Source organism: Labeo rohita, unplaced genomic scaffold, assembly GCF_022985175.1.
Source record: "Labeo rohita strain BAU-BD-2019 unplaced genomic scaffold, IGBB_LRoh.1.0 scaffold_63, whole genome shotgun sequence".
Classification (NCBI taxonomy): domain Eukaryota; kingdom Metazoa; phylum Chordata; class Actinopteri; order Cypriniformes; family Cyprinidae; genus Labeo; species Labeo rohita.
Window position 1 is genome coordinate 172915 of NW_026129557.1, and position 24180 is coordinate 197094.

The window sequence follows — 24180 nt, forward strand, 5'->3', positions numbered from 1 at the left end:
CTAGACGAGGAATAAGTGTCTTATCTAGCAAAACAATCTGTCATTTTCTTAAAACAATAAAAATATTTATACTTTTTAACCACAAATGATTTTGCACAGACGAAGAACAAAACATGTGTGACCTTTCCAATATGATTGCGTAATGTGTGAGGACATTACGTAATCACATTGGAAAGGTCACGCGTGTTTTGTTCTTCGTCTGTGCAGTTAGTTTGGTTTATAAAGGCAGGGTAGGGTGAAAAACTCCAAAATCATCCAATGTCGTACTTTTATCTTTTTTTGTAAAGGGCGTTTGACTTTCTTTGCACGTTCGCTTTGGAAACACTGGGTTGGTACTTTGACCTACGTCACGCGTGACCTTTCCAGCGTGACTACGTAATGCGTAAGGTTGGGTTAGTGCAAGACGTACATTTGTGGTTTAAAAAATATAGAAATTTTTATTGTTTTAAGAAAATGATCGATCGTTTTGCTAGGTAAGACTCTTATTCCATGGCTGGGATTGTGTAGAGCCCTTTGCAGCTGCATTGAAACTGCAATTTGTACATTTAACACATTGATCCCCATTGAAGTCCACTATTTGAAAAAAAAAAAAAAAATCCTGAACTTTTTTTCTTAAAAACCTTAATTTCTTTGCGATTGTAGACAGAAAGACATTAACGTCTTGGATCACAATGGGGTGAGTAAATAATCAGGAAATTTTTATTCTGGAACAAAAATTCTCCTTTAACTACTGTCGTTATCTGAATCTGCTCTGTTTTAACTTCTGTGTGAGTTGATTTAAATGCAGGAAATGTTTTGTACGTTTTGCAGTAATGAATTTGTGTGTGTTTCAGACTACTAAAGGTGCGTCAGCCTTCAAGATCTGTCGGGGTCTGGAGTCAGTGGGCGCAAGTTTGAGGTCAGTATTATATTTATACATGACTCCTTTGAAACACTTTCTGTATTGCACTCTATCATTTCTCTCAACGTCTTTTTTTTTTTTTTTAGTGTGACGTCATCAAGGGAACACATGGTCTATTCTCTGGACTGTCTGAGGGATGATTTGTAAGTATCTCTGCAGTAAATGAGCTGTAGATAGAGGTGGAAACATAAGACTCAATAACACTTTAGTTTATCTTTTGTTTAATGCACCATTGTCTCAGTAAACTCCTAATTGGCTTCTTATTAATAGTTAGTAAGGTAGTTGTTAAGTTTAGGTATGGGGTTGGATTAAGGGATCTAGAATAAGGTTATGCATTAATATGTGCTTTATAGATGGTGGCACGGTCAGACACAGCGGCTACTCCAGGGTCCCAAAGACGGTGCTTTTATGTCTTTTAATGTCATCTGTTCATCTCCAAATATTGTCGATTTACCGCTAATTGATAAAGAAATCACTATAGGTTAAAAAATTGCTCTTACGTCTATTGTTGTATGTTTATATTTATGTTTATTTATGTAGCAAAGTGGTCCTGTGAGACACGACATTTCGTTCCACTGTATGTCCACACATGTAGCGGAATGACAATAAAGCTCGACTTGACTTGACTTGATAAGTACTCATAAACAGCCAGTATGCTATTAATATGCATGCTAATAAGCAATTTAATAGTGAGAATTGGTCCTTAAAATGAAGTGTTACCTAAGACCCAATGTAAATTAAACACACCACTGTAAAAAAAAAAAAAAAGTTTATAGTCTACGTTTATTCAGTTAGGGTGCATTAAATTGATAAATTGAAAAGATTTATATTTCAGATAAATGCTTTGATAAAAGTAATGTTCCTTGAGCAGCAAATCAGCATATTAGAATGATTTCTGAAGGATCATGTGACACTGAAGACTGGTGTAATAATGCTGAAAATTCAGTTTTACATCAATAAATGTCATTTTAATGTACAGCTATTTTAAATATTCAGTTTTGAAAATAAACGAGAATTGTGTGCATTGTAAATGAGTGTCTTGTGTATGTGTTTCCTGTGCAGTGATGGTGTCTTAGAGTACCTGATCAATGTGACCACTGCTCCTGACTTCAGACCCTGGGAGCTGTCTGACCTCTCACCGAGGGTCAAGATAGACAAGGCTGTTGCAGACCAAAGCCCACAGATAGGTACATTATAACCATACCGAAAATGAATTTGCTCATGACATAGTATCTGATGCTGATAAGATGTTTTGTCTCTGCACAGGTGTTCTGGAGAAGCTGCATGAAGCTGCGTATAAGAATGCTTTATCCAACTCACTGTACTGTCCAGACCACATGGTGGGGAAGATTAGTGTTGATCATGTAAGTGACTGACAGCAGCTTCTGATCATCTGACAGTTCTGTTTGCTCATGTTACCTTATTTACACTGAAGCATATGCAAACACACTTCTTCTGTTTTCACATTCTAGCTGCAACAGTTCTTTGCCAATAATTACACCAGTGCAAGAATGGCCCTTGTTGGATTAGGTAAGCTTTCATCATGAATGTGCATAGTGTTGCGGTGATAACATATTTTTGGTAGACCAACCACAACCAATCACAAATAAACACAACTTTAATCACTTTGAAGCCTAAATGAAATATACAGAAGTAAACTGCTAAATGTGGTTGAGTGACTTTGTCGCCACCATTAAGCTTCCAACAGCTCTTTCTGTCTTTATTTAAAAAAACATTTTCCCTGATAGTTTGCATTAGAATAGTTTGCAAGAGCACGATTATAAACAACAAGGCTGTAAAAGCGAATTAATGAGAAGATGAGTTTGATGGGTGTGATGATGTGTAATGTCCTCAAACCTCTGTTTTCCATTTATTTACTAGTTAGCAACTGCCTTTTCATGACAAGAAAAAGTTTTTTTTTTTTTTTTTTCTTTTAATTAAAGTGGGTGTTACTGATATATTTTATGTTGAGGATTTTGTTTGCCTTATAAAATGTAACATTTTTATAGTAATTTTAAGGCTTTTTTTATTATTTGGCTTGTTAAGTTTCATAATAACTTTACCAGTGGGCTAGTTTTGCCCTGATATGTGAATCTGATGTACTGCAGTCCAATATCCTCTACTTCCCACCAAAAATTATAAGTAAATAAATTTAAAATAAACAAATACAAGTAGGAAGAAGCAATTTTGCATTGACATTATTTTAATTAATTTTTGTAATGGAGTTTCATTCTTTTTAACTAGAATGTCACTTTATTTTTGTGTCACATTAATGTAGCTGTATTACCCAGGACTGTATATTATTGATGAGTGAATGTGACTTTCTCCTGTCTGACATGTGGTCATGTTGAATCTCTGTGTTTATGAAGGCGTCAGTCATGCTGCTCTGAAGAAGGTGGGCGAGCATTTCTTCAGTACCCATACAGGGGCTGGTGCACCAGGGGCTAAAGCTGTTTACCGCGGTGGTAAGTACACCAACACTTCACGGCATGTGCATAGAGATTGAAATTATGAAATTTGTATCTGTAATGATGGTTTATATAAGAAGAAAAAAGAAAAGTCAAACTTGATAAAATTTCACTTAGAACATAGCACCTTGTCAAAATTGTAAGAAATAATTTCTTTTCAACCATGTAATGCTCCTGTAATTTGTATTTAGACACACCTGTGGCAGGTAACAGGTGTGGGCAATATAGTAATCGCACTTGCAACCAGTTAAAATGGAGAAAAGTTGACTCAACCTTTGTGTTGTGTGTCACACTGAGCATGGAGAAAAGAAATTGTGGAAAAACATGGACAATCTCAAGGCTACAAGTCTGTCTCCAGAGATCTTAATGTTCCTGTGTCCACTGTGCACAATATCATCAAGAGGTTTACAGCCCATTGCACTGTAGCCAACCTCCCTGGATGTGGACGGAAGAGCAAAATTAATGAAAATTGCAACGAAGGATTGTTCGAATGGTGGATAAAGAACCCTGATCAACTTCCAAACAAATTCAAGCTGATCTGCAGACACAGGGTACAACAGTGTCAGCTCGCATTATCCGTCAAAGGGACGCTATGGTAGAAGACCCAGGAGGACACCACTGCTGACAAAAGGCGTAAAAAGGTAAGACTAGAGTTTGCCAAACCTTATGTGACAAAACCACAATCCTTCTGGGAGAACGTACTGTGGACAGATGAGACAAAAGTAGAGCTTTTTGGTAAAGAACATCATGGCACTGTTTACAGAAAAAGAAATGAGGCCTTCAAAGAAAAGAACACAGTCGCTACAGTCAAACATGGTGGAGGTTCAAAGATATTTTGGGGTTGCTTTGCTGCTTCTGAAATGTGTGAATGGTATCATGAAATCCGATGGTTACCAAAGAATTTTGGTGTGCAACATAGTGGCCAGTGTCAGAAAGCTGCGTCTCCAACAGAGGTCATAGGTTTTCCAGCAGTACAATGACCCGAAACACACTTCAAAAAGCACGCTGGAGAGTTCTGAAATGGCCAGCAATGAGTCCAGATCTGAATCCCATAGAACACCTGTGGATCTCAAAACAGCAGTTGGGAGAAACATCCTTCAAATCTGAATGACCTGGAGCAGTTTGCAAAAGAAGAGTGGTCCAAAATTCCAGTAGAGAGGTGTAAGAAACTCATTCATGGTTACAGGAAACGATTGATTTCAGTTATTTTTTCCAAAGGGGGGTGCTACCAAGTTTTAAGTTAAGGGTGCCAATAATTTTGTCCAGTGCATGTTTTGGGTTCTGTGTGGAGTTGTATCAGATTTGACTTTTCTTCTCTGTTCTTCTCTATGCAAACAAAAATAAATAAATAAACATGTGAGTACCAAAACATTTGCAACTGCAACAATTTTCTGAGAGAAGGGTTGCATTTTCTGACAGAATTGCAGGGGTGCCGATATTTTTGGCCATGACTGTATATGTATATGTGTGTATATAATAATTTGACATGGCTGTACTTTTGTGAAATTGACTGAATTAGTGATTCTGTTGAAATGACATTTATGTGCAGGTGAGCTGCGTGTGCAGAGCGGTGGAGGTCTGGTGCATGCTCTGCTGGCATGTGAAGGAGCCGCGGTGGGCTCTGCGGAGGCAAATGCCTTCAGCGTGCTGCAGAGGCTTCTGGGTGCCGGACCACACGTCAAGAGAGGATCCAACATCACCAGCAAACTCAGTCAGGGCATCGCCAAGGCCACCGCACAGCCATTTGATGTGAGTACTAGTCATCTGTGATCCCTTTCCTCAAAGTATGGATTTAAAATCTCACTACAGTTTAGATGCTTCTGTTTGATCTTCCTCACAGGCCACAGCTTTCAGTGCTACTTACTCTGACTCCGGGCTCTTCGGAGTGTATATCATCTCACAAGCAGACTCAGCCCGCGAAGTGAGTATGTTCAGAGAATAGACATAGTTGTTCGATTAAGGACTAGTTCACTCAAAAAATGGAAATTCTGTCATTAATTACTCACCCTCATGTCTTTCCAAACCCATAAGAGCTTCGTTCATCTTCTGAACAAAAATTAAGATATTTTTGATGAAATCCGAGAGCTTTCTGACCTGGCATAGACAGCGATGTAATTACCACATTCAAGGCTCAGAAAGGTAGTAAGGACATTGTTAAAATAGTCCATGTGACATCAGTGCTTCAACCGTAATTTTATGAAGCTATGAGAATGTTTCGTTTGCAAAGAAAACAAACAATTTTTCGACAATTTTTCAACGCACGTTCATGAAATTACCATGACACATAATACCATTCTGGGCCTTGAACGATTCTCAGATTTCATCAAAATCCTAAGATGAACAAAAGTCTTACAGGTTTGGAATGACATAAGGGTGAGTAATTAATGACATTATTTTCATTTTGGGGGAAATCATCTCTTTAAAGGGGTCATCGGATGCTAAGTTCACTTTTACATGTTGTTTGAACATTAATGTGTGTTGGCAGTGTATGTACAAATCTACCCTATAATGATAAAAATCCATGCAGTGGTTTTTAATTAATCTGTAAAAATAATATCCCCTTTTTCAAATCGAGCCATTCTCAGATGCCTGTCGGTGTGGCGTCACACCCACAGAGGCCGCTCCCACGATAGCTGATTGACTTGAACGTTTTACCTCAGATCAGCTGTAACAGTCCGCCCTCTTTGTTTCTATGCCAGAGCAGGGATGTAAGTTAGACAAGAACATCTCAGATTGAGCGATTGAGGTGTTGTGGTGCTGGATGTAATAATGAACATAGTGGTCGTCATTTACTCCCGACATCTGAGCAGCTGAAGATGCAGTAGATTACGTCTGTTTGTGAAGGGAATGCTCCTCCTGATCTACATATATCTGTCTATGTTCGCACAAATCATTCATGATCCAGCTTCACTTACAGCAGAAGTGAGTGTAAGGTTTTTTTTATAAATCTTTGCGATCGCCTTTCCTAATAGCAAGTTTAGCGGCTAAAGTAAACATGCTTGTCACATCACAGAGAGAAGAGAGGGGCGGGGCGAGCAGAGCTCATTTGCATTTAAAGCAGCCTTGACCAGAATGGGATGATTATTGCAGAGCTGATTTTGGCAGTGTAAAAAATGTGTTGTTTTACACTACCATTGAGTTTTTGAATTTTTAACCAAAGTATATTATAGACTTTTCATTAAAACCCTAAAGAATCATATCAACTTGTGGAAAATGGGCATCCGATGACCCCTTTAATCAGTCTCTTTTACATACAGTGACAGTGATTTTTATTTGTGGATGAACTGTTACTTTAATGCTGACAGTGTGAAGCGAGTGAGTGATTGACATCTGTATTGATCTGTCTCTCTCTGTCTGCAGGTGATCAATGCAGCCATGGCACAGGTGTCAGCTGTGGCTGAAGGAAGACTTACTGCCGATGACCTCACCAGAGCAAAGTCAGTCTATTAACATCAGCCACTCAACAGAGTAAAAGAAACGCCAATTGGCAAAGCTTTTAACAACCATAATGCATTCCTACATATACAGCGCTTTCAGAACTAATAGGAATGAATATCCTTGTAATTTCAGAAGTATTTCTATAAAACTGTAAAACTTTCAAACTCAGTGCTGTTTTTTTTATTTGGAGTAATGTGCTTTAAGGAAGTAAATGGGGTCAGTGGTTGTTGTTTCTGTCAGTGTTGATGTCAGTTGAATGGAGGGCCTGGTATTGTGTGTTTCCAGGACCCAGCTGAAGGCTGATTATCTGATGTCTTTGGAGAGTTCAGATAGCCTGCTGGAGGAGCTGGGAGTTCAGGTTTTGAGCAGTGGTGCCTACAGCCCACCACAGTCTGTGACGCAGAACATCGACTCTGTGACCTCCAATGACGTTGTCAAAGTAAGTCATTTATGTAAATCATGGCAAGTTAAAGAGTTAGTCAGTGATGCGCGGGTTGATCCAAAATGAGCGGGTACCCACGGTCACCCGCGGTTACGAGTTATCCAAAAATATTTTTAATGATATTCGGGTCGCGGTCGGTCGGGTCGTTTGAAATAAAGATGCCAATTAAACCTTTGTAATTTATATAGTACTAGACACAATTTTCTATGAAATACATAGGCCTACACTTTATTGGCTAAATTACTGGCGTGAAGATGACGCACAAGCTCAGTCTGCATGTAGAGATGGAGGCGGCAAGAGAAAAGGTGAAGACTGGGGAGTGGAAGCTCCGCAAATACACAAATAGAAAGAGCAAAGTGTGGGAGACATTTGCCGAAATAATGAAAGATGATGACCGAAGTGCTGGCTTTGTCATGTGTACTTCTTGTGATGCTATTTACACATTTGATAGCCACAAAACTGGCATTCATCAGTATACAGCTGAAATGGAAAATGATGGGTCGCCTCAAGAACTGCCTGCTCTCGCCGCCGCACCTCTGAGCGCACCACGTCAGCGAGCGCACCATTTGAAAAAAATGCAGGTCAGGAAGCGGGTCGGGTACAATTTTCTTTTTTTTCTTTTTTTTTTTTTTTTTGCGGTCCGAGTTGCGGCGGGTTAGTTGAAAACGTCGGTCGGGTTCGGGTTGTTTATACATTGACCCGCGCATCACTGGAGTTAGTTCAGCCAAAAATGAAAATTCTGTCATTAATTACTCACCCTCATCTTGTTCCACACCCGTAAGACCTTTGCTCATCTTCAGAACGCAAATTAAGATATTTTTGATGAAATCCGAGACCTCTCTTTGAATACTTATTAGAAAATAGTGAAAGGTTTTTTTTTCTTTTTTTTGCACATAAAAAGTATCGTAGCTACATAAAATTTTGGTTGAACCACTGATGTCACATGGACGGTTTTGTCGATGAACGTGTTGGTTGCGTTGCTGTCTATGCAGGTCAGAAAGCTCTCAGATTTCATCAAAAGTATCTTAATTTGTGTTCTGAAGATCTTACGGGAAAATATTCAGTGTCCTTCACTGAACAGTTAGTAAGAATTAAACCTATGAAATGTCTGATTGAACTGTTTAGATTAAGGTTTTTCAGTCTGATTGAACTATCGTTTTGAAGGTTTTTCTGTCCAGTTTAGTCATCAATCCAATTTTAAAAGCATTGCTAGGTTGCATATTTTATCTTTTCGGGGGGTCCCGAGTTCGAGTCCTGGTTTGCGGACCTTTCTCGATCCCGTTGTGTGCGTTATGATATTTAAAGTGTTTTAAAATGAGACCCTTATACTCAGCAAGGCTGCAGTTGATAAACAATACAGTAAAATCAGTAATAGTTTTAGCACTTAAAACAACTATTTTAAAATTTTTTCAAATGTAATTTATTCCTGTAATGCAAAGCTGAATTTTCTGCATCACATGATCTAATGAAAACTGCTGTGCTGCCTTATTTATTTCCTTTTTTTTTTCAGGATTTAGTTAGAAGAACAGCATCAGCAAATATTACATTTACATCTGAGACATATTTATCCAAAATGCTTACAGTGCATTCAAGTTATAGACCTTTAATTTCATGCATTTCTTTAGACTTGAACCCATGGCCATGAAGTTGAGCAATAGGAACAATACTAATGAATCATAACACATATATTTGTTAATACAAATGAAATGAATACTCAATGTGCCAAATAATATGGATTGTTAGCTTACCTGGTAGTTTTGCTATAGAAACACCACTTTCTCATGAAACTGTTAAAGCAGTATAAAAGAAAAACAGTTGATAAATGATCTATGACAGCAGAATTGTCTCATTTTTATTTCTACAGGCTGCAAAGAAGTTTGTTGAAAGCAAGAAGACCATGTCAAGTTGTGGACATCTGGCAAACACACCATTTGTTGATGAATTGTGAGAAGAAGTCCCAGTCTAAAAAGTGCACACATTGTGCAGCTGCTTATTTGAGTGTAAAAACATTCTTAAACTTGTATGAATCCCTGATTTGCCATTGACAGTTGTTTTTTGGTCAGTTCATCATGAAGTCTGGTCCTTAGTAATGGTTTACTGAGAGCATCAGTTTCGTCCATTTCACTGTATATCTGATGTACATTCATTAAAACAAATCTATCAGTGATAAATGCTTATGGTCTGCTTCATCATTTCTCTGAAGAGACTGGGATCACAGTTTTTGACCCATTGCTTTTGGTAAGTCTTACATTAGCCTGCAGAGGGAGACAATGAGCTGCACATTAGGCTTAAGGAAAACAAGAGTTATCTGTTTTTGCAAATTACCTCTTCATATATAGATATTAATATAAAAGTTTGGTTTGACCAGTTAGAGATAAGTCTTTTAACATACTTTGCTGTATTATAGCTAAACATAAAGTATTTGTCATAAAGTTAAATTATATTGTACTACTGTATGATTTGAACACTAACACTGCTAACAATGTGACTGTTTTCCATACTATATAAATTAATTACAGTTATTGTATTTCATACATTAGAAAAACATTTTATCGAGCTTCATCTTTGTCTTTTTAAATATTTAAATAGGTATTTTTACATGTGCAAATTAATGAGCTTTTTTGGTACCACTTTACAACAAAGTCCATTAGTTAACATTAGGTAACTACTTTAGTTAACATGAACTAAGAATGAACAAAACTTCTACATCATTTATTACCCAGATAGTAAACGTACATCTGCAAGATGTCTGTTAAAGATCTCTTGATCTGGAAATCATCTTCGGTGTACGAACGTCTGCCAGACATCTGTAAGTTGTCAGTTTTACATACATTCTAAATCATAAACATCTTAAAGACATCTAATTGACGTCTATTTGACATCTGATAGGAAACATCCAATAGACGTATTGCAGATGACCAAGCTACATCTTGCAGATGTCTTGCAGACGTCAAATAGACGTCTCCGAGATGTACGTGTGCTATCTGGGTAATCTTATTTAATATTAATTTAGCCTAATTTTTACTAACCCTGATAGCACACATACATCTCGGAGACGTCTATTTGACGTCCGCATTTACATCTGCAAAATGTATTTTTTAGAGTGTTTGCTCATCTACAATACATCTATAGGACGTTTCCTATCAGATGTCAAACAGACGTCTATAAGATGTTTATGATTTAGAATGTATGTAAAACTGACATCTTACAGACACCTGTCAGATGTTTGTACACAGCAGATGCTTTCCAGATCAAGTGATCTTTAACAGACATCTTGCAGATGTACGTGCGCTTTTTGGGAATGCATTGTTAAAATCAAAAGTTGTGATTGCCGTGATAGCATACATACATCTTGGAGACATCTATTTGTTTGCTCATCTGCAATACGTCTATAGGACGTTTCCTATTAGATGTCAAATAGACGTCTATTAGATGTCTTTAAGATATTTATGATTTATATATGTAAAACTGACAGATGTACGTGTGTGATCTGGGTGTTAACATGATAATGCACTATGAACTAACAATGAACGACTGTATTTTTATCAACTAACGTTAACAAAGATTAATAAATAGTGTAATAAATATATTGTTCATTAGTAAACGTATTAAACAATGTTCACAAATGACATCTTTATGTAAATATCGCATTTTTGTAAATTGTTATGCTATTCAGTTTTAAAAATAATGCGTATTTAAAATAAACGTATTTTTATTTTTTGGACCCCACTGCACATTCACAAAATAAACATGTTATGATCAATTTCTCTATATTACTGAACACGTATATCGCTCCCCAGTGTAACTGATGTATTTTGAAATTAGTCCGCGTATTAAGCGGGTAATTATAGCAGCACTCCTGGATGTTGATGATGCCCACACACATCACAGACCCCCTTTAACCACCCAGAGTCTCGCGATAGCAAGCGAGCGTGATCTCGCAGGCCTGTTGTGTCTGACGATAGACGCTGCGTGGGGGTTTTCGCTTGATGTCATTGGGAAAGACGCGAGAGCTGCGTTTACACCACTGTTTCTCATGCTTCTGCAGCGTCTTCCACTCGTTTCTCTCCAAATACACTCATCTAACGAGCTTTCACGCTACACGGGCGGGATTTCGACGGGTTTTTGAGCATGAAGATGATGCGGCGGTGTTGTGCTCCCGCTCGGCGTCCGTGCAGATGCGCGCACAGCTGAGGAGAAAGATGGACCATAACACCGTCGATGAAAACGTCCCTGTACGGAACTAATTCGTTGTTTTAACGCGTTCGCCGATAAATTCCCGCAGTCGAGAGCTTCTTCACGATGGATATGTGGACGTCGAGTGGCAGCAGGCCCTCCGGATGGCAAACAAACCGTGAGGATCTGTAGCTAGTAAACCTGCTAGCTAGTATCTAACAGAAGAGCACCGCAGTCAGTCACTATATGAGGATGGAGCATCAGCCCTAAGCTCTTATTAGGAGGAAGATCAGGCACAGAACCTGGTCTTTAATGAGTTTGTTTTGTTCTCCAAGGCTGCTGGACTTCTAGCCATATCATATCACGCCATATCATGCAGTCGGACTCGAGCAGGGACCATCCTGTTTACTGACTGCTTCTGATAGCTATAGAGAGACTAGCTCCAGTTCTTCACTCCTGTATCAGAGTCCAGGTAACCTGAGATGGATAAACTCACCATTATTTCAGGATGTCTCTTTCTGGCTGCGGATATATTTGCCATAGCGAGCATTGCCAATCCAGACTGGATCAACACTGGCGAGTCAGCAGGTGAGATTTGAGATCAATAACTCTCGATTATAATGGCTTCAGATCTGGGAACAGCACAACTGGGAACTGCAAGAGATTTAATGTTTATGTTCCTACTTTTTTCCCTCATCTGTTTTCAAGATTCTAACGAAAATAGTTTTCTAAGATTGCATTAAATTAGATAATTACTGTCAGTTATGTCAATAAGAAACATGATTGTATAACACTGAACAGATATTAGTGCGCATGCATTCAAATATCAGATATCTCATGAAGCTTTGATTCTTATACTTTTGAATTTGATCTTATACACATGCACATAAATATAAAACATTAAAAAAACATTGCTATATGTGACCACAAAACCAGTCTTAAGTAGCACAGGTGTATTTGTAGCAATAGCCAAAAATTGTATGGGTCAAAATTAATACCACACATCAATAGAAATTAAATTTTTATATGATGTATACATCTCAATGTCCAAAAACTGACCCTTATGACTAGTTTGTGTAGTCATAAGGGTCCAGGGTCACAAAATATAAATATGTGCTAAACATTACTATACAACTTTTGTTATTAAACCAAATCAATATTTAGTGTCACTCACAGGATTTAAGGTATAATTTTAAGGCCATAATACTAAAAACATTAATGCTATTGCCATTGTTACAATATAGGATGGTGTATTGTAAATATTTGTTTTTGCAGCTCAAAAATGTGACCCTAGACTGCAAAACCCAGGCATAAGGGTCAATTTTGATATGTATACAGATATTGTCTGAAAGCTGAATAATTAAGCTTTCCATTGATGTATGGTTTGGTAGGATAAGACAATATTTGGTTAAGATACAAGTATCTGAGGTTGCAAAAAAATCTAAATATTGAGAAAGTTGCCTATAAAGTTGTCCAAATGTAGTTCTTAGCAATGCATATTACCAGTCAAAATTTTTGATATATTCATGGTAGGAAATTTAGTAAATATCTTAATGGAGCATGACCTTTGTTTATCCTAATGATTTTTGGCATAAAAGAAAAATCAATAATTTTGGCCCATGCAGTGTATTTTTGGCTGTTGTTGCAAATATACCCATGTTACTTAAGACTGGTTTTGTGGTACAGGGTCGCTAATGTTTTATTATATATATATATATATATATATATATATATATATATATATATATATATATATATATATATAATTTTTTTAATTGTAACTTAAGCTCTTAAACATTATTAATCATTTTTAAAAAATCATTTTGTAAGTAAATTCACTGTAAGATCGTATTAAAATCATTATCCAGTGGTCAGGAGTGACCTAGAAGGTTGTTTTGACACATCAAGCATTGCAGTCAAAAATTGCATCATGATTCTTTTGTAATATTTAACCACATAACACAGTCATCTGAGCATTAACAACACTGTCCAACTTCAAACCTTTAAATAAATGTAGCTGAAGACAAAAGGTAAAATCATTTTTAGCAGTTCCTCCATGTCTTGTTTTGGTTATTTAGCAGTTTTATGTGGCTCTGACAGGCGCGAGGACACCTACACCGTTATTAAACATTTAAACCCATGACTGTCTTCAGATGTCCATGTGCAGGCGGGCTGTTGATAAACAGCTGCTCTTTGTTCAGCATGCATGACTGCTTAGTAAGTGGGTCAACAGGGGTTCAAGCACAATCCACTCAATTCAGCAAGAATCGCTGGCCTTGTGTTGTTTTCTTACATGTCAAATGCTCCAGCGGTGAATCAGGTGCTAAAACAAGCAGCCATGTGAACATTTTCCTTTGTGTCGTCTTCAGGCGTCCAGCGCAAGGAGTTTTAGCACATGCTTCCTATTGAATTTGTTTAGCCTGATTGTCTGAGGCTTTCTTATTGTGTGGAGTAGGCATTGTTGTTCCGTAGCTATGAAACCAGTGGTGAGTTGTTATGGGTGAATATCATTTTAAAGATTAATTAAAATTCTATTTTTCTAAAAGTATTGAACCTGTTTAGCCGCTTTAGTCATTTTAGCCTTTGACCTCAAAACTAAATCTCGATTAATTGAACATTTTACCTCGATAAATAGATGTGAATCTGACACATGATCGCTGTTGCGTGTGATCTTCCTCTCAGCGATCTTGTCTTGTCACCCTATATGCGCAAGTGTTTACTTCAGGTTTTCACTTCAGTATTAATGTTTTCATTAATGTTTTGCATTTGGAATGCAAATCATTTTTATGGAATATTGTCGTCAAAGACGCTATTTAAAACTAAATGGAGATGTTTAAATGGACATACTATGGATCTAACTTGCTATGATTACTCCACTTTTAAAGCATGAATTTGATTTAAACAATAGGTCTACATAATAGAAGACATATTTTATTAGTCCTACAATTGTGTGCATGAAATACTGTTAAAACCTGTAACATTTTATATAACATTTACCTATTTAGTCTCACAATTCTGACTTCTCTATCAGTCCTGGTTTCAAAAACAAGGCTTAAGCCTAGTCCTAGACTAAAATGTAAGTCCGAGCTGTTTCAACTGAAAGAGTCTTGCACTAACTAATCTTAAAAATATATCAGTGTCTTTGTTTTGTCTTTAGATGCACACCAGTAATGTTTATTTTCTAAGGCACGTTTATATAAATCACTTGCATGTGCTAATTTAACATAATCCTATCTTAGTCTAAGCCCTGTCTGTGAAACCAGACCTATATCTCCTATTTTGTGCATTTTGTGACTCAATTTATTCAACAATTGCGAGTTTGTCAATTCTGAGGGGTGTAAAAGTGTGGGATATAAACTCATTATTCTGAGCTAAGGGGAAAAGAGAGAATAACAAGTTAATTTTTCTTATCAGAATTGTGAGATACACTGTAAAAAATGGTTTTCTTACTTTTTTTTTTTTTTTTTTTTTTTTTTGATTTCTTTGATTTTTTTTTGTCTTGTTTCCAGTCAAAATATCTAAAAATTCTTAAATCAAGAAGGATTTTTTTTAGACAAGTAAAAATTATCTTGTTTTCAGAAAAAAAAGAAGTCAAAATTAAGTAAGTTTTTGCTTAGAACAAGCAAAATAATCTGCCAATGGGGTAAGCAAATTAATCTTATTTCAAGCAGAAAACTAGATCATTTTGTTTACCCCATTGGCAGATTATTTTGCTTGTTTCAAGCAAAAAAACACTTAATCTTGACTTCTTTTTTCTGAAAACAAGACAATAATTTTTACTTGTTTAGAAAATCCTTCTTGATTTAAGAATTTTTAGATATTTTGGCTGGAAAAAGACAAAAAATCTAAGTAAGAAAAGCATTTTTTTTTGCAGTGTATAATCTCAAAATTGTGAGAATAAACTCAGAATTTTGAAATATAACCTTAAATTGACCTTTTTTATTCTTTTATTACATGGCTTCCATCGATTGCTACTTGAAAACTCTTATTTTTGCCACCAGATAGGCTCCGCCCACAAAAAAACATCATCACTGTTTGCGAACACCGAATTGGTCTATACAAAAGTTGTCATGCCAACCTGCTACTGTAAACAAAAGCTCGCAAGGCTTGCCCCCCTCCAGGGTCTTCTGATTGGTCCACTGTATTGAAACTGACATTGATGAGCGGAGCTGCATGTTAAAAAAAATTCTTAACTTGGCGTGGCATCTTAAGCGTGCCACACACGTACGAGACTCTGCAAAAGATGCAAGCGCAATGCTCATACATGTCCGTATAACATGGACTACACACATGGAAGTATGTTTTGACATCTGGGAAAGTATTAACAGGATTTAAAAATACGGAAAAACCGATATGGGAAAATTAGGTTTGAAATTACAGTTTTGATTACTTTGCAATTAATCGTCCAGCCTTACAACACACTCTTTCAGTCTCTTTAGTAATGTCTATTGGGAAATAAAAACGTTTTGATACTTTACATCCACAACTTCCTTTAAGTAAACCTATGGGTGAGACTTTCGGTTCATTAACCACTATAGGGAAATGGAAAAATAACAACATGCAGGAAACTGTTTGCACTACAAACCATTGTGTTCATAATTAAGATAATACATTAAAATAATATGGCAAGACACACCAGTTTGCAACATCAAGCAGCAAAATGCTGTTTTGTACAGCTAAAAATAGCTGGATGCAGATGAGACCAGAATAAGACCCATAAAATGTATAAATGGCCATGCCCACTCTTACGAAAAGAAAGAGGTGGCTATTATATGAAACGTACGTTACTGTATGCTCTGTATTATTAGAGTTGGGGTTTTTTTGACAGTTCTCGTTCTCAGTGGTAATTCTCATTATAGATTTCAATAAGAGTTACACAACACACTCTGTCATCTTACAGTCCTTTTTATACTGTTATAAAATGAGTTATGAAAGCAGATGATGGATCACACACACACTCTCAAAGATCTTTCAAACTAAGTACAGAGTAAAGAGTTTCCTTCGGAAAACAAAAACGTTTTGACGTGCACACAGACTTTATATTATATGCAGTACGTTACTGTATGCTCTGTATATGAGGGTTTTTTTTTACATTACAGAAGTGGCAGGTATTAGTATTTTAATTATTGGATGCATTTTGTAAAATTTTGTATGATTCACTCAACTTGTCAGTCATAGAATAACTTAATGAAAACAATACCGTAAAGCCGTCATGGATGCGTTGTTTGTTTGTATGTTTGTTGGTGTGTCAGATTGTTCTTTCAGGCCACCAAATGAAGAATTCAGAGTTCATTGTTTAGTGCGTGGCTGCATGCAATTCAGTAAACTGAATGGGCTTCTTTGTGAGCCATTGTCAGATTGTTTCCTTCCTGTGAATGGTAAAATCATTAAAGTGTTTGTAGAGTCCCTGCCCTCTCTTTGATGTGGTCTATGACCAGAATGAGGCAGAATAATTGGCTGATGAGACATTGTTTAGGCGCTTTCGGAGAAATCGTGTCTTTGATCTACTTCTGGACATTTTGACTAAATGGTTGCACTGAAGGATTTTTTTGCTGTTGTTTTGTTTACTGTCATTATCTGTTTATTTTTCCCTGTCTTGATGGGTACACAAAGATTCTTTCACACAGTTGAAGAAAGGCTGTTGCTTTTTTTTTTGTTTGTGGTTGTTATGCTTATAGTTATTAAATGAAATAAAACAAAAAGTCCAAGTATTCAACTTTGGCACTTAATTTGTCCAGCTACAGACGTTAAAGGAATAGTTCTGGAAATCTGCTCTCCCTTAAATTATCCAAGATGTAGATGAGTTTATTTCTACATGGAAACAGATTTGGAAAATTCAGCATTACATCACTCATCAGTGGATCCTCTGCAGTGAATGGGTGCTGTCAGAATGTGAGTCCAAACAGCTGATAAAAACGTCACAATAATCCACAAGTAATCCACACCACTCCAGTCCATCAATTAACATCCTGTGAAGTGGAAATGCTGTGTTTGTAAGAAACAAATCCATCAAGACGTTTTTGTTGCTTATGGTTAAAATACAACGGCTCTGTCCATAATATTGCTTCCTCATCTGAATCAGGAGAGAAATATGCATGCACCACAAGTGAAATCAGTCCAAAACAGTTCTAAATAAATATGTTGGTGGATTTTGATGCGAGAGGGCAACAGGGGATGGACTTTTTCACTGGAGGAAGTGTTATGGACTTGTATTTTGAAGTTTTGAATTTATGGACTGGAGTCGTGTGTGGGTTACTTGTTGATTATTGTTTTGTTTTGATCAGCTGTTTGGACACATTCCTGTAATGATCCCTCAAATCTGGGTGCTTGTTGCAAACGAACAGACTTGCAACAAATTTCACCTGATGGACAATATAAAGGGCTGTAAAAATCCCTTACTTGCTTTGAAGAAGGGACACAAGCATATATAGAGAGACTAGAATATCAGACATTTGTCAAAAAGGCTCTTTTGACGTGGCCTAGAAAGCAAGCGCATAGCAGCTTGTTAAAACTCTCAGAGCGCGATAGTAACAGCACAGCAACACCTTTTCATTGTGAAAGCAATTTCCACAGACAAGCACCACTTGCATATTAGAAATTTGAATCTTTTTTTTTTTTTTTTTTTTTTTTTTATGAAGAATTTCATTTCCAGAGCAAAAATGTACAGATAATGTACTCACCCCCTCGTCATCCAAGATGTTCATGTCTCTTTTTCTTTAGTCGTGAAGAAATTGTTTTTTTAGAGAAACATTTTAGGATTTTTCTCAAGATAGTGAACTTCTGAATATTTCAGAATCGATTCTGAGCTCGTTTTTTTTCTCCCTTATAGAGACCCGCTCGGGCCTCAAATATAGGCCCTAGCCCGGCCCTTGTCCGACAGCTTATCAGAATTCTCGGCCCGAGTCCGTCTTGTTTCCTCATTCTCCCAAAACAGCTTATACTTCTGTTACAGCTATTAAAATAGTTCAGTTTTATATGTAATAGCAAAGTGATTATATTTCGTTTCATTTTTTTATTAGCCTGAGTTGATTTTGGAAAACGTTTGCAGCATTTTTTGTTCGTTAAATATACATTTTTGATTTTTTTTTTAAGGAACGACCGGCCAGTGGAAGACTGACCATAGTCTGTTTGATCAATTTTGCTTTCAAAAATCATCACGACTTCAAACATAAAACAATGTTAGTTTAACTGTTATACCTAGACAATGTGTGCTATCAGGCGCATATTCAATCATTTTTGCAGAGAGTGGAAGCTGAAAACGCTCTGCAAGGCATAAAGGCACCAGCACGATCACTTGCATTTTTTTTTTTTTCAGTGGAAACAATTTAAAATATCCGTCATTTTTGTTCATAAAGGTAAGAGTAATACATCATTCAGAACTGTAAAGGATCTACTTTTATTTGTGTGCACTCACAATATCAACAAAACGGAGCTTTTATAAAATAACAGTGCTTTTATAAAATAAAAAAAAAAAACACAAACGTGATGCACTTTCTGTCGTCTTAACAGGAGCGCTTCACAAAAATGAACCGAAACTCAGCGAATACATACCTCACAGACATGATAAATATATCTGTAGAAAGCTTTAAATTATTACTTAACGAAATAAAAAAAAATCGAAAACAAAAACTCTTTCATTATGTAATCTGTAAAGATGCATTTCACTCTAAAGGCGCATCCAAAGAGGGGATGGCGAGTCTGGATCAGCAACTTTATCACTGCGACACTGACTCAGAAAACACTAATTTCAAATTCTCATTACTATTTTCCTCCGACACATTCATGGTAATAACTTTTGCCAGTAATTGTTTTAAAAAGTAGCCTGCTTATATAATAAAAAAATAGAGTCAATTTTGTGTTTGCACAGCAGAACAATGAATTGGGGGAAAAAAATGTAGATCAGGAATCGATTTGGAATCGGATCGTGACTCCCGGAATCGGAATTGGAATCGGATCGGATCGGATCGTGCTTGAAGATTCCCACCCCTAGTTCACACAGAACGTTACAGGTTAAAAAGTATATAAATTGATGTTTTTTTTAGAAAATAACCGGTCGTTTTGCTAGATAAGACCCTTATTCCTCGGCTGGGATCATTTAGAGCCCATTAAAACTGCATCTCGGACGTTCAAACGGGCACCATAGAAGTCCACTTTATGGAGTTTTTGAATATTTTCCTCAAAAAACAGAATTTCTTTATGGCTAAAGAAAGACATGAACATCTTAGATGACAAGGGGGTGAGTACATCGCTTGTAAATTTTTGAAAAAGTGAACTTCTCCTTTAAGTAAAATTTTTGGACTTCTACAGCCTTTTTTATGAGTCAGCCTGCAGAGACTTAGAAAATGCTTGCCTTTAGATTCCCCTGGATGTCGCATTTACAACATCAGCAGGGTGAAGAAGAACAGTAGAGTAAGTTAGATGTCCAAAATAATATATTTGATGTTATATATTTGAGGTAAAAATCATACATTACGTCAGTGTTTCTGTCCAGCAGATCAGTTGGGCGGTAGTCTGTGTTGCTTTGTTTTGACTGCAGTGGTGCTCAGATGTTTTGTATTTATTTGCATCATTGTAGTTTAATATTTGTACAGTTGTTTTTGAACACTTATTACATTTTCTGTCTAGTCCCACCATCATAATCTGCCAGCGTTTGCAAACATTTAAGTTATGTTTTGTCATTGAGTTCAGACGAGCCTTCACATTGGCCTTGTTTAGCCATTTACATAAGAATCAGATGATGTGATTACAGGTGGCCAGTCGAGACATCTGGCATTCAGGCGTTCGGTGAAGTCTTGGCTCATGTACGCATGAGATTATCAGCATCGGCTAGTAATTAGCCAGACTTTTACTAAATGAAATATTTGACAAAAAAATATTTAATTCATGTCACTCATGCATGGTCTAACATGCCTTCTCACCTTGTCAGGCCTGTCAGTAAGGGCGATTAAGTGTCATTTCCCCATTGCTCTCGTCTCAGGCTCATTATGCTGTTTGACAGGAATGTGGCCATCCAAACAGACGCCCGATCTGTCCCCTCGAAAAAGAGATCTTTTTGATTGCCATTTACTGCTTGGGTTCACATCTGCGGTGCCAGTGAGACAGCTGTGAGGATGGTATGTTTGTTCACTTCCTTCAAAAGGAAACTACAGTTCACAGGCGGGAGTCACGGCAAAGACAGGAAATTATGCAGCAGAGACCTTCAAACTCAACCCGTGACTGAGAACCCAAGAGCTCGCGGGGACAAAACACGAGTTGGTGGTCGTGACATTTACAAAATGAAAAAAGCCCTCGGAGCCTTTTATTCCCAGAGAAACACTCGGAGTGAGGGGAATGATTAATTCGGCTCACTGTCTCCGTGTGACAGCATACAGTACTCATTTCACTCTCCAGGCAGGGAGCTGATTGTTTGGAGCTTGTTTTAGAGGTGTCGACGGCATTTTTAACAGTACTGTTTCTGTTTGCAGAGAAAAAAGCGCCCGACTAGAAATGCCACTTCCTCCTACTGTTTCTGAAGCACTTGCTCATGCAAATTTCTGACTCAAGAACAAAACATGAAAGTGCATTTTAAACTGGAGTTTGTTTTCAGTCTTTTTTGAACTGATTTTGAGAGGTAAATCTGCTGATTTCTTCTGAACTTTTTTTTTCATCCAAAGAGTTTTTCAGGTCAGATTTTTTTTTTTTTTTTTTTTTTTTTTTTTTTTTTTACTTTTTCTGGTGACGTTAACACAGTCCTTGATAACTTCTGTTAAAAAGATGACAAAGGTTAAAGGAATAGTCCACTTCCAGAACAACAATTTACAAATAATTTACTGACCCCCTTGTCATCCAAGATGTTCATGTCTTTCTGTCTTCAGTCGTAAAGAAATTATGGTTTTTGAGGAAAACATTTCAGGATTTTTCTCCATATAAAGGAGTTCATTGCCCGATTTTGAACTTTAAATGCAGCGTCAAAGGGCTCTAAATGATCCCAGCTGAGGAAGAAGGGTCTTATCTAGCGAAACAATTGGTCATTTTTTTTGCCAAAAATTTGTATAGTTTTTAAGCACAAAAGCTCATGTAGCACAGGCTCTGGGATGTGCGTCCACGATGCTCCGAATCACATCTGAGTTCATCGTCTGTGTACTCCGGCTCAAAAAGGTAGAGTATTGTGAAGAACTCCATCTTCTTTTCTCCTACAACTTCAGAATCGTCCAACACGTTGCACCTTTTTGTTTGTAAACAGTGTTTGACTTACTTGCACTTTCTCAGTTTTTGCGTGTTCGCTTTGTATCCGCTGGGTCTGTAGTTCCGCACAAACTTTCGACGTGATTCAATAGTACGTAGCATCATGGACGTGCATCCTGGAGCCTGTGCTACATGAGCTTTTGTGCTTACAAAGTATACAAATTTTTATTTTCTGAAAAAAATGACAGATCGTTTTGCTAGATAAGACCCTTCTTCCTAGGCTGTGATCGTTTAGAGCCCTTTGAAGCTGCATTTAAACTACATTTTGGAAGTTCAAAATCGGGGCACCAATCAAGTCCATTATATGGAGTAAAATCCTGAGATGTTGAAGAAAGAAAGACATGAACATCTTGGATGACAAGGGGGTGAGTAAATTATTTGTAAATTGTCATTCTGGAAGTGGACATTTTCCTTTAACTTTATGATGCTTTTAATTCAAATATACTATTGGTAGGGCTAGGAAAATAAATTGATACATTGCAAATAGAGAAATGATTCAGAGATTTTTCTGAAAGCCCCTGAAACAGTTGGGAGAATATCAGACTAATATCAGCCTAATTTAGTTGCTGTTGTCTGTGACATTGATGTTAATGAAGCAACAAAAGAAAGAAAATCACTCACTGCTCTTGACGGAATCACTTTAGTAGCTGTAATAAGACTAATCTACATTTATTTATATAAATAAATATGTCTGCTTGAAAGAATGTGGCAAACAAGTTGTTATAAAGAATGCCTACTTAGCCTATATAACCATTGGTTTTGCTGAAGCATCTCATCTCATCTCATTTATTTATTTTTTTATTGTATTTTTTTTAAATTACACAATATTAAGATGATGTGTTAAGTTGAAAACGCATCTCGAGCCCCCTGTGTTCTGTTCCATTCTATTTGCAGTTCAGCTCTTTTGGCCCTCTTCACTCAACAGAAACTCTACATGCACGCAGTGTGTTCTACTCAATTGACAGTGTAAATTCAGCACTAGAATGATTGAGCAAGTGACCTTTCTGTCATCCAAGCCCAAACCTCTCTCACTTTCTCACATTCTTATTGTCAAGCCCCGATCTTAATGGAAGCTGAGAACGTAATCAAATTAGAGCAAATATTTAATAAACAAGCATGTGAAAGGAGAGCATTAGTAGATTTTTGTGAATGCCCGGTGTTTCGGTTCTGCAAGAAAAAAAACCCAGTGGAGCTTTCTTAAGACTCGGATTCCATGTGGGCCTGGTTATTTTGTCCCATTCATTGTAATTCATTGAGCTACATACTGAGGAGCTCTTAGGAAGAGGATTTTATGAAAAGGACTGACGTGCTCTCAGCAATGCTTATCCGAATACATGAAAGGAATAATAAACGACTGAAAGAGACAGACCTCTTGAAAAGTGATGAGGCTGGTCTGTTTATGCCACTGACTCATGGCTGCTCGAGAAAATAAAGCCCATCTCGCTGACTCAGTTCAACCTGCAGCGAGCATTTCTAGGGTCTTGCTGCTCCAAGATTGACCTTATTTATTTCCTTATTTAACGTCCATGCTTTATCGTTTATGACTAGTGGTACAGTTTATTGATAATACTGTTTTATTTAAAATGTATTTTAAAGCTGCTGAGATACACTTGAAGTCAAAAGTTTACATACACCTTGCAGAATCAGCAAAATGTTAATTATATTACCAAAATAAGAGGGATCATACTAAATTATTTTCTAGTACTGACCTGAATTAGATATTTCACATAAAAGTAGTTTACATATAGTCCACACGAGAAAATAATAGTTGAATTTTAAAAATGACCGGTCAAAAGTTCTTCAGAAAATTCAGGTGCCACAGATTTTTTTTTTTTTTTCAGCATTTTTGTGTATTTGAACTGTTTCCAACATTGTATATTTTGATATCCATCTTTTCACACTGAGGACAACTGAGGGACTCATATGCAACTATAACAGAAGGTTCAAACACTCCAGAAGAAAAACAATGCGTTAAATAAGAAACTTTTTGAATTTGAAGATCAGGGTAAATTTAACTTTTTTTTTTTTCTTCTGGGAAACATACAAGTATCTTCTGTAGCTTCTGAAGGGTAGTCCTAAATGGAAAAATATATATATATTTAGGCAAAATAAGAAAAATGTACACCCCTGGCTCTTAAAGCATCGCTAACCTTCCGTAACTCAATGAAGTTGGAAGTGGGACATTTCAACCTGGATGTTCCCTCTTCCGACCTTGTCTGGAACACAGCATTTAACTTGAAAAATTGTGTACTGACGTCTTTCCATGGTTGAAATGAAATGTGCTCTGATTCACGTTCATGCTTTAAGTAAATATGAAAAGACAATCGATTCACGTGCCGTTTGAACTGAGGCAATACAGTGATATGTCATGACACATTGAAGAGCCTCCAAATGGTATGACATTTGAATTTCTTAAAAAAAGACAATTTTAAAGCTAAGACCTTGTTTCATACCAGAAGTAACCTGCTGTGTTGTCTGTCGGCATGTTGATAGTTTTCTCTTTGCTCCAAGATGTTTTTCACTGCGTGAGA

The 24180-nt window shown here is 36.9% G+C and overlaps 2 protein-coding genes across 2 annotated transcripts in view; both read left to right on the forward strand.

Moving 5' to 3' along the window:
* The window catches only part of LOC127161388 (cytochrome b-c1 complex subunit 2, mitochondrial), an 11024-nt gene extending 1599 nt beyond the window's left edge, over positions 1 to 9425 (forward strand). Inside the window, exons 4-14 of the mRNA XM_051104152.1 lie at positions 834 to 898; positions 988 to 1044; positions 1964 to 2088; positions 2168 to 2265; positions 2374 to 2431; positions 3271 to 3366; positions 4919 to 5118; positions 5210 to 5290; positions 6730 to 6806; positions 7093 to 7246; positions 9114 to 9425. Of these exons, the coding sequence (XP_050960109.1) occupies positions 834 to 898; positions 988 to 1044; positions 1964 to 2088; positions 2168 to 2265; positions 2374 to 2431; positions 3271 to 3366; positions 4919 to 5118; positions 5210 to 5290; positions 6730 to 6806; positions 7093 to 7246; positions 9114 to 9197 (1095 nt within the window). The 3' untranslated portion in view covers positions 9198 to 9425. The remainder of the gene's footprint in view (positions 1 to 833; positions 899 to 987; positions 1045 to 1963; positions 2089 to 2167; positions 2266 to 2373; positions 2432 to 3270; positions 3367 to 4918; positions 5119 to 5209; positions 5291 to 6729; positions 6807 to 7092; positions 7247 to 9113) is intronic.
* Positions 9426 to 11173: 1748 nt separating this feature from the next.
* The window catches only part of mosmoa (modulator of smoothened a), a 38579-nt gene continuing 25572 nt past the window's right edge, over positions 11174 to 24180 (forward strand). The window contains exon 1 of the mRNA XM_051104086.1: positions 11174 to 12013. Coding sequence (XP_050960043.1) covers positions 11908 to 12013 — 106 coding nt within the window. The 5' untranslated portion in view covers positions 11174 to 11907. The remainder of the gene's footprint in view (positions 12014 to 24180) is intronic.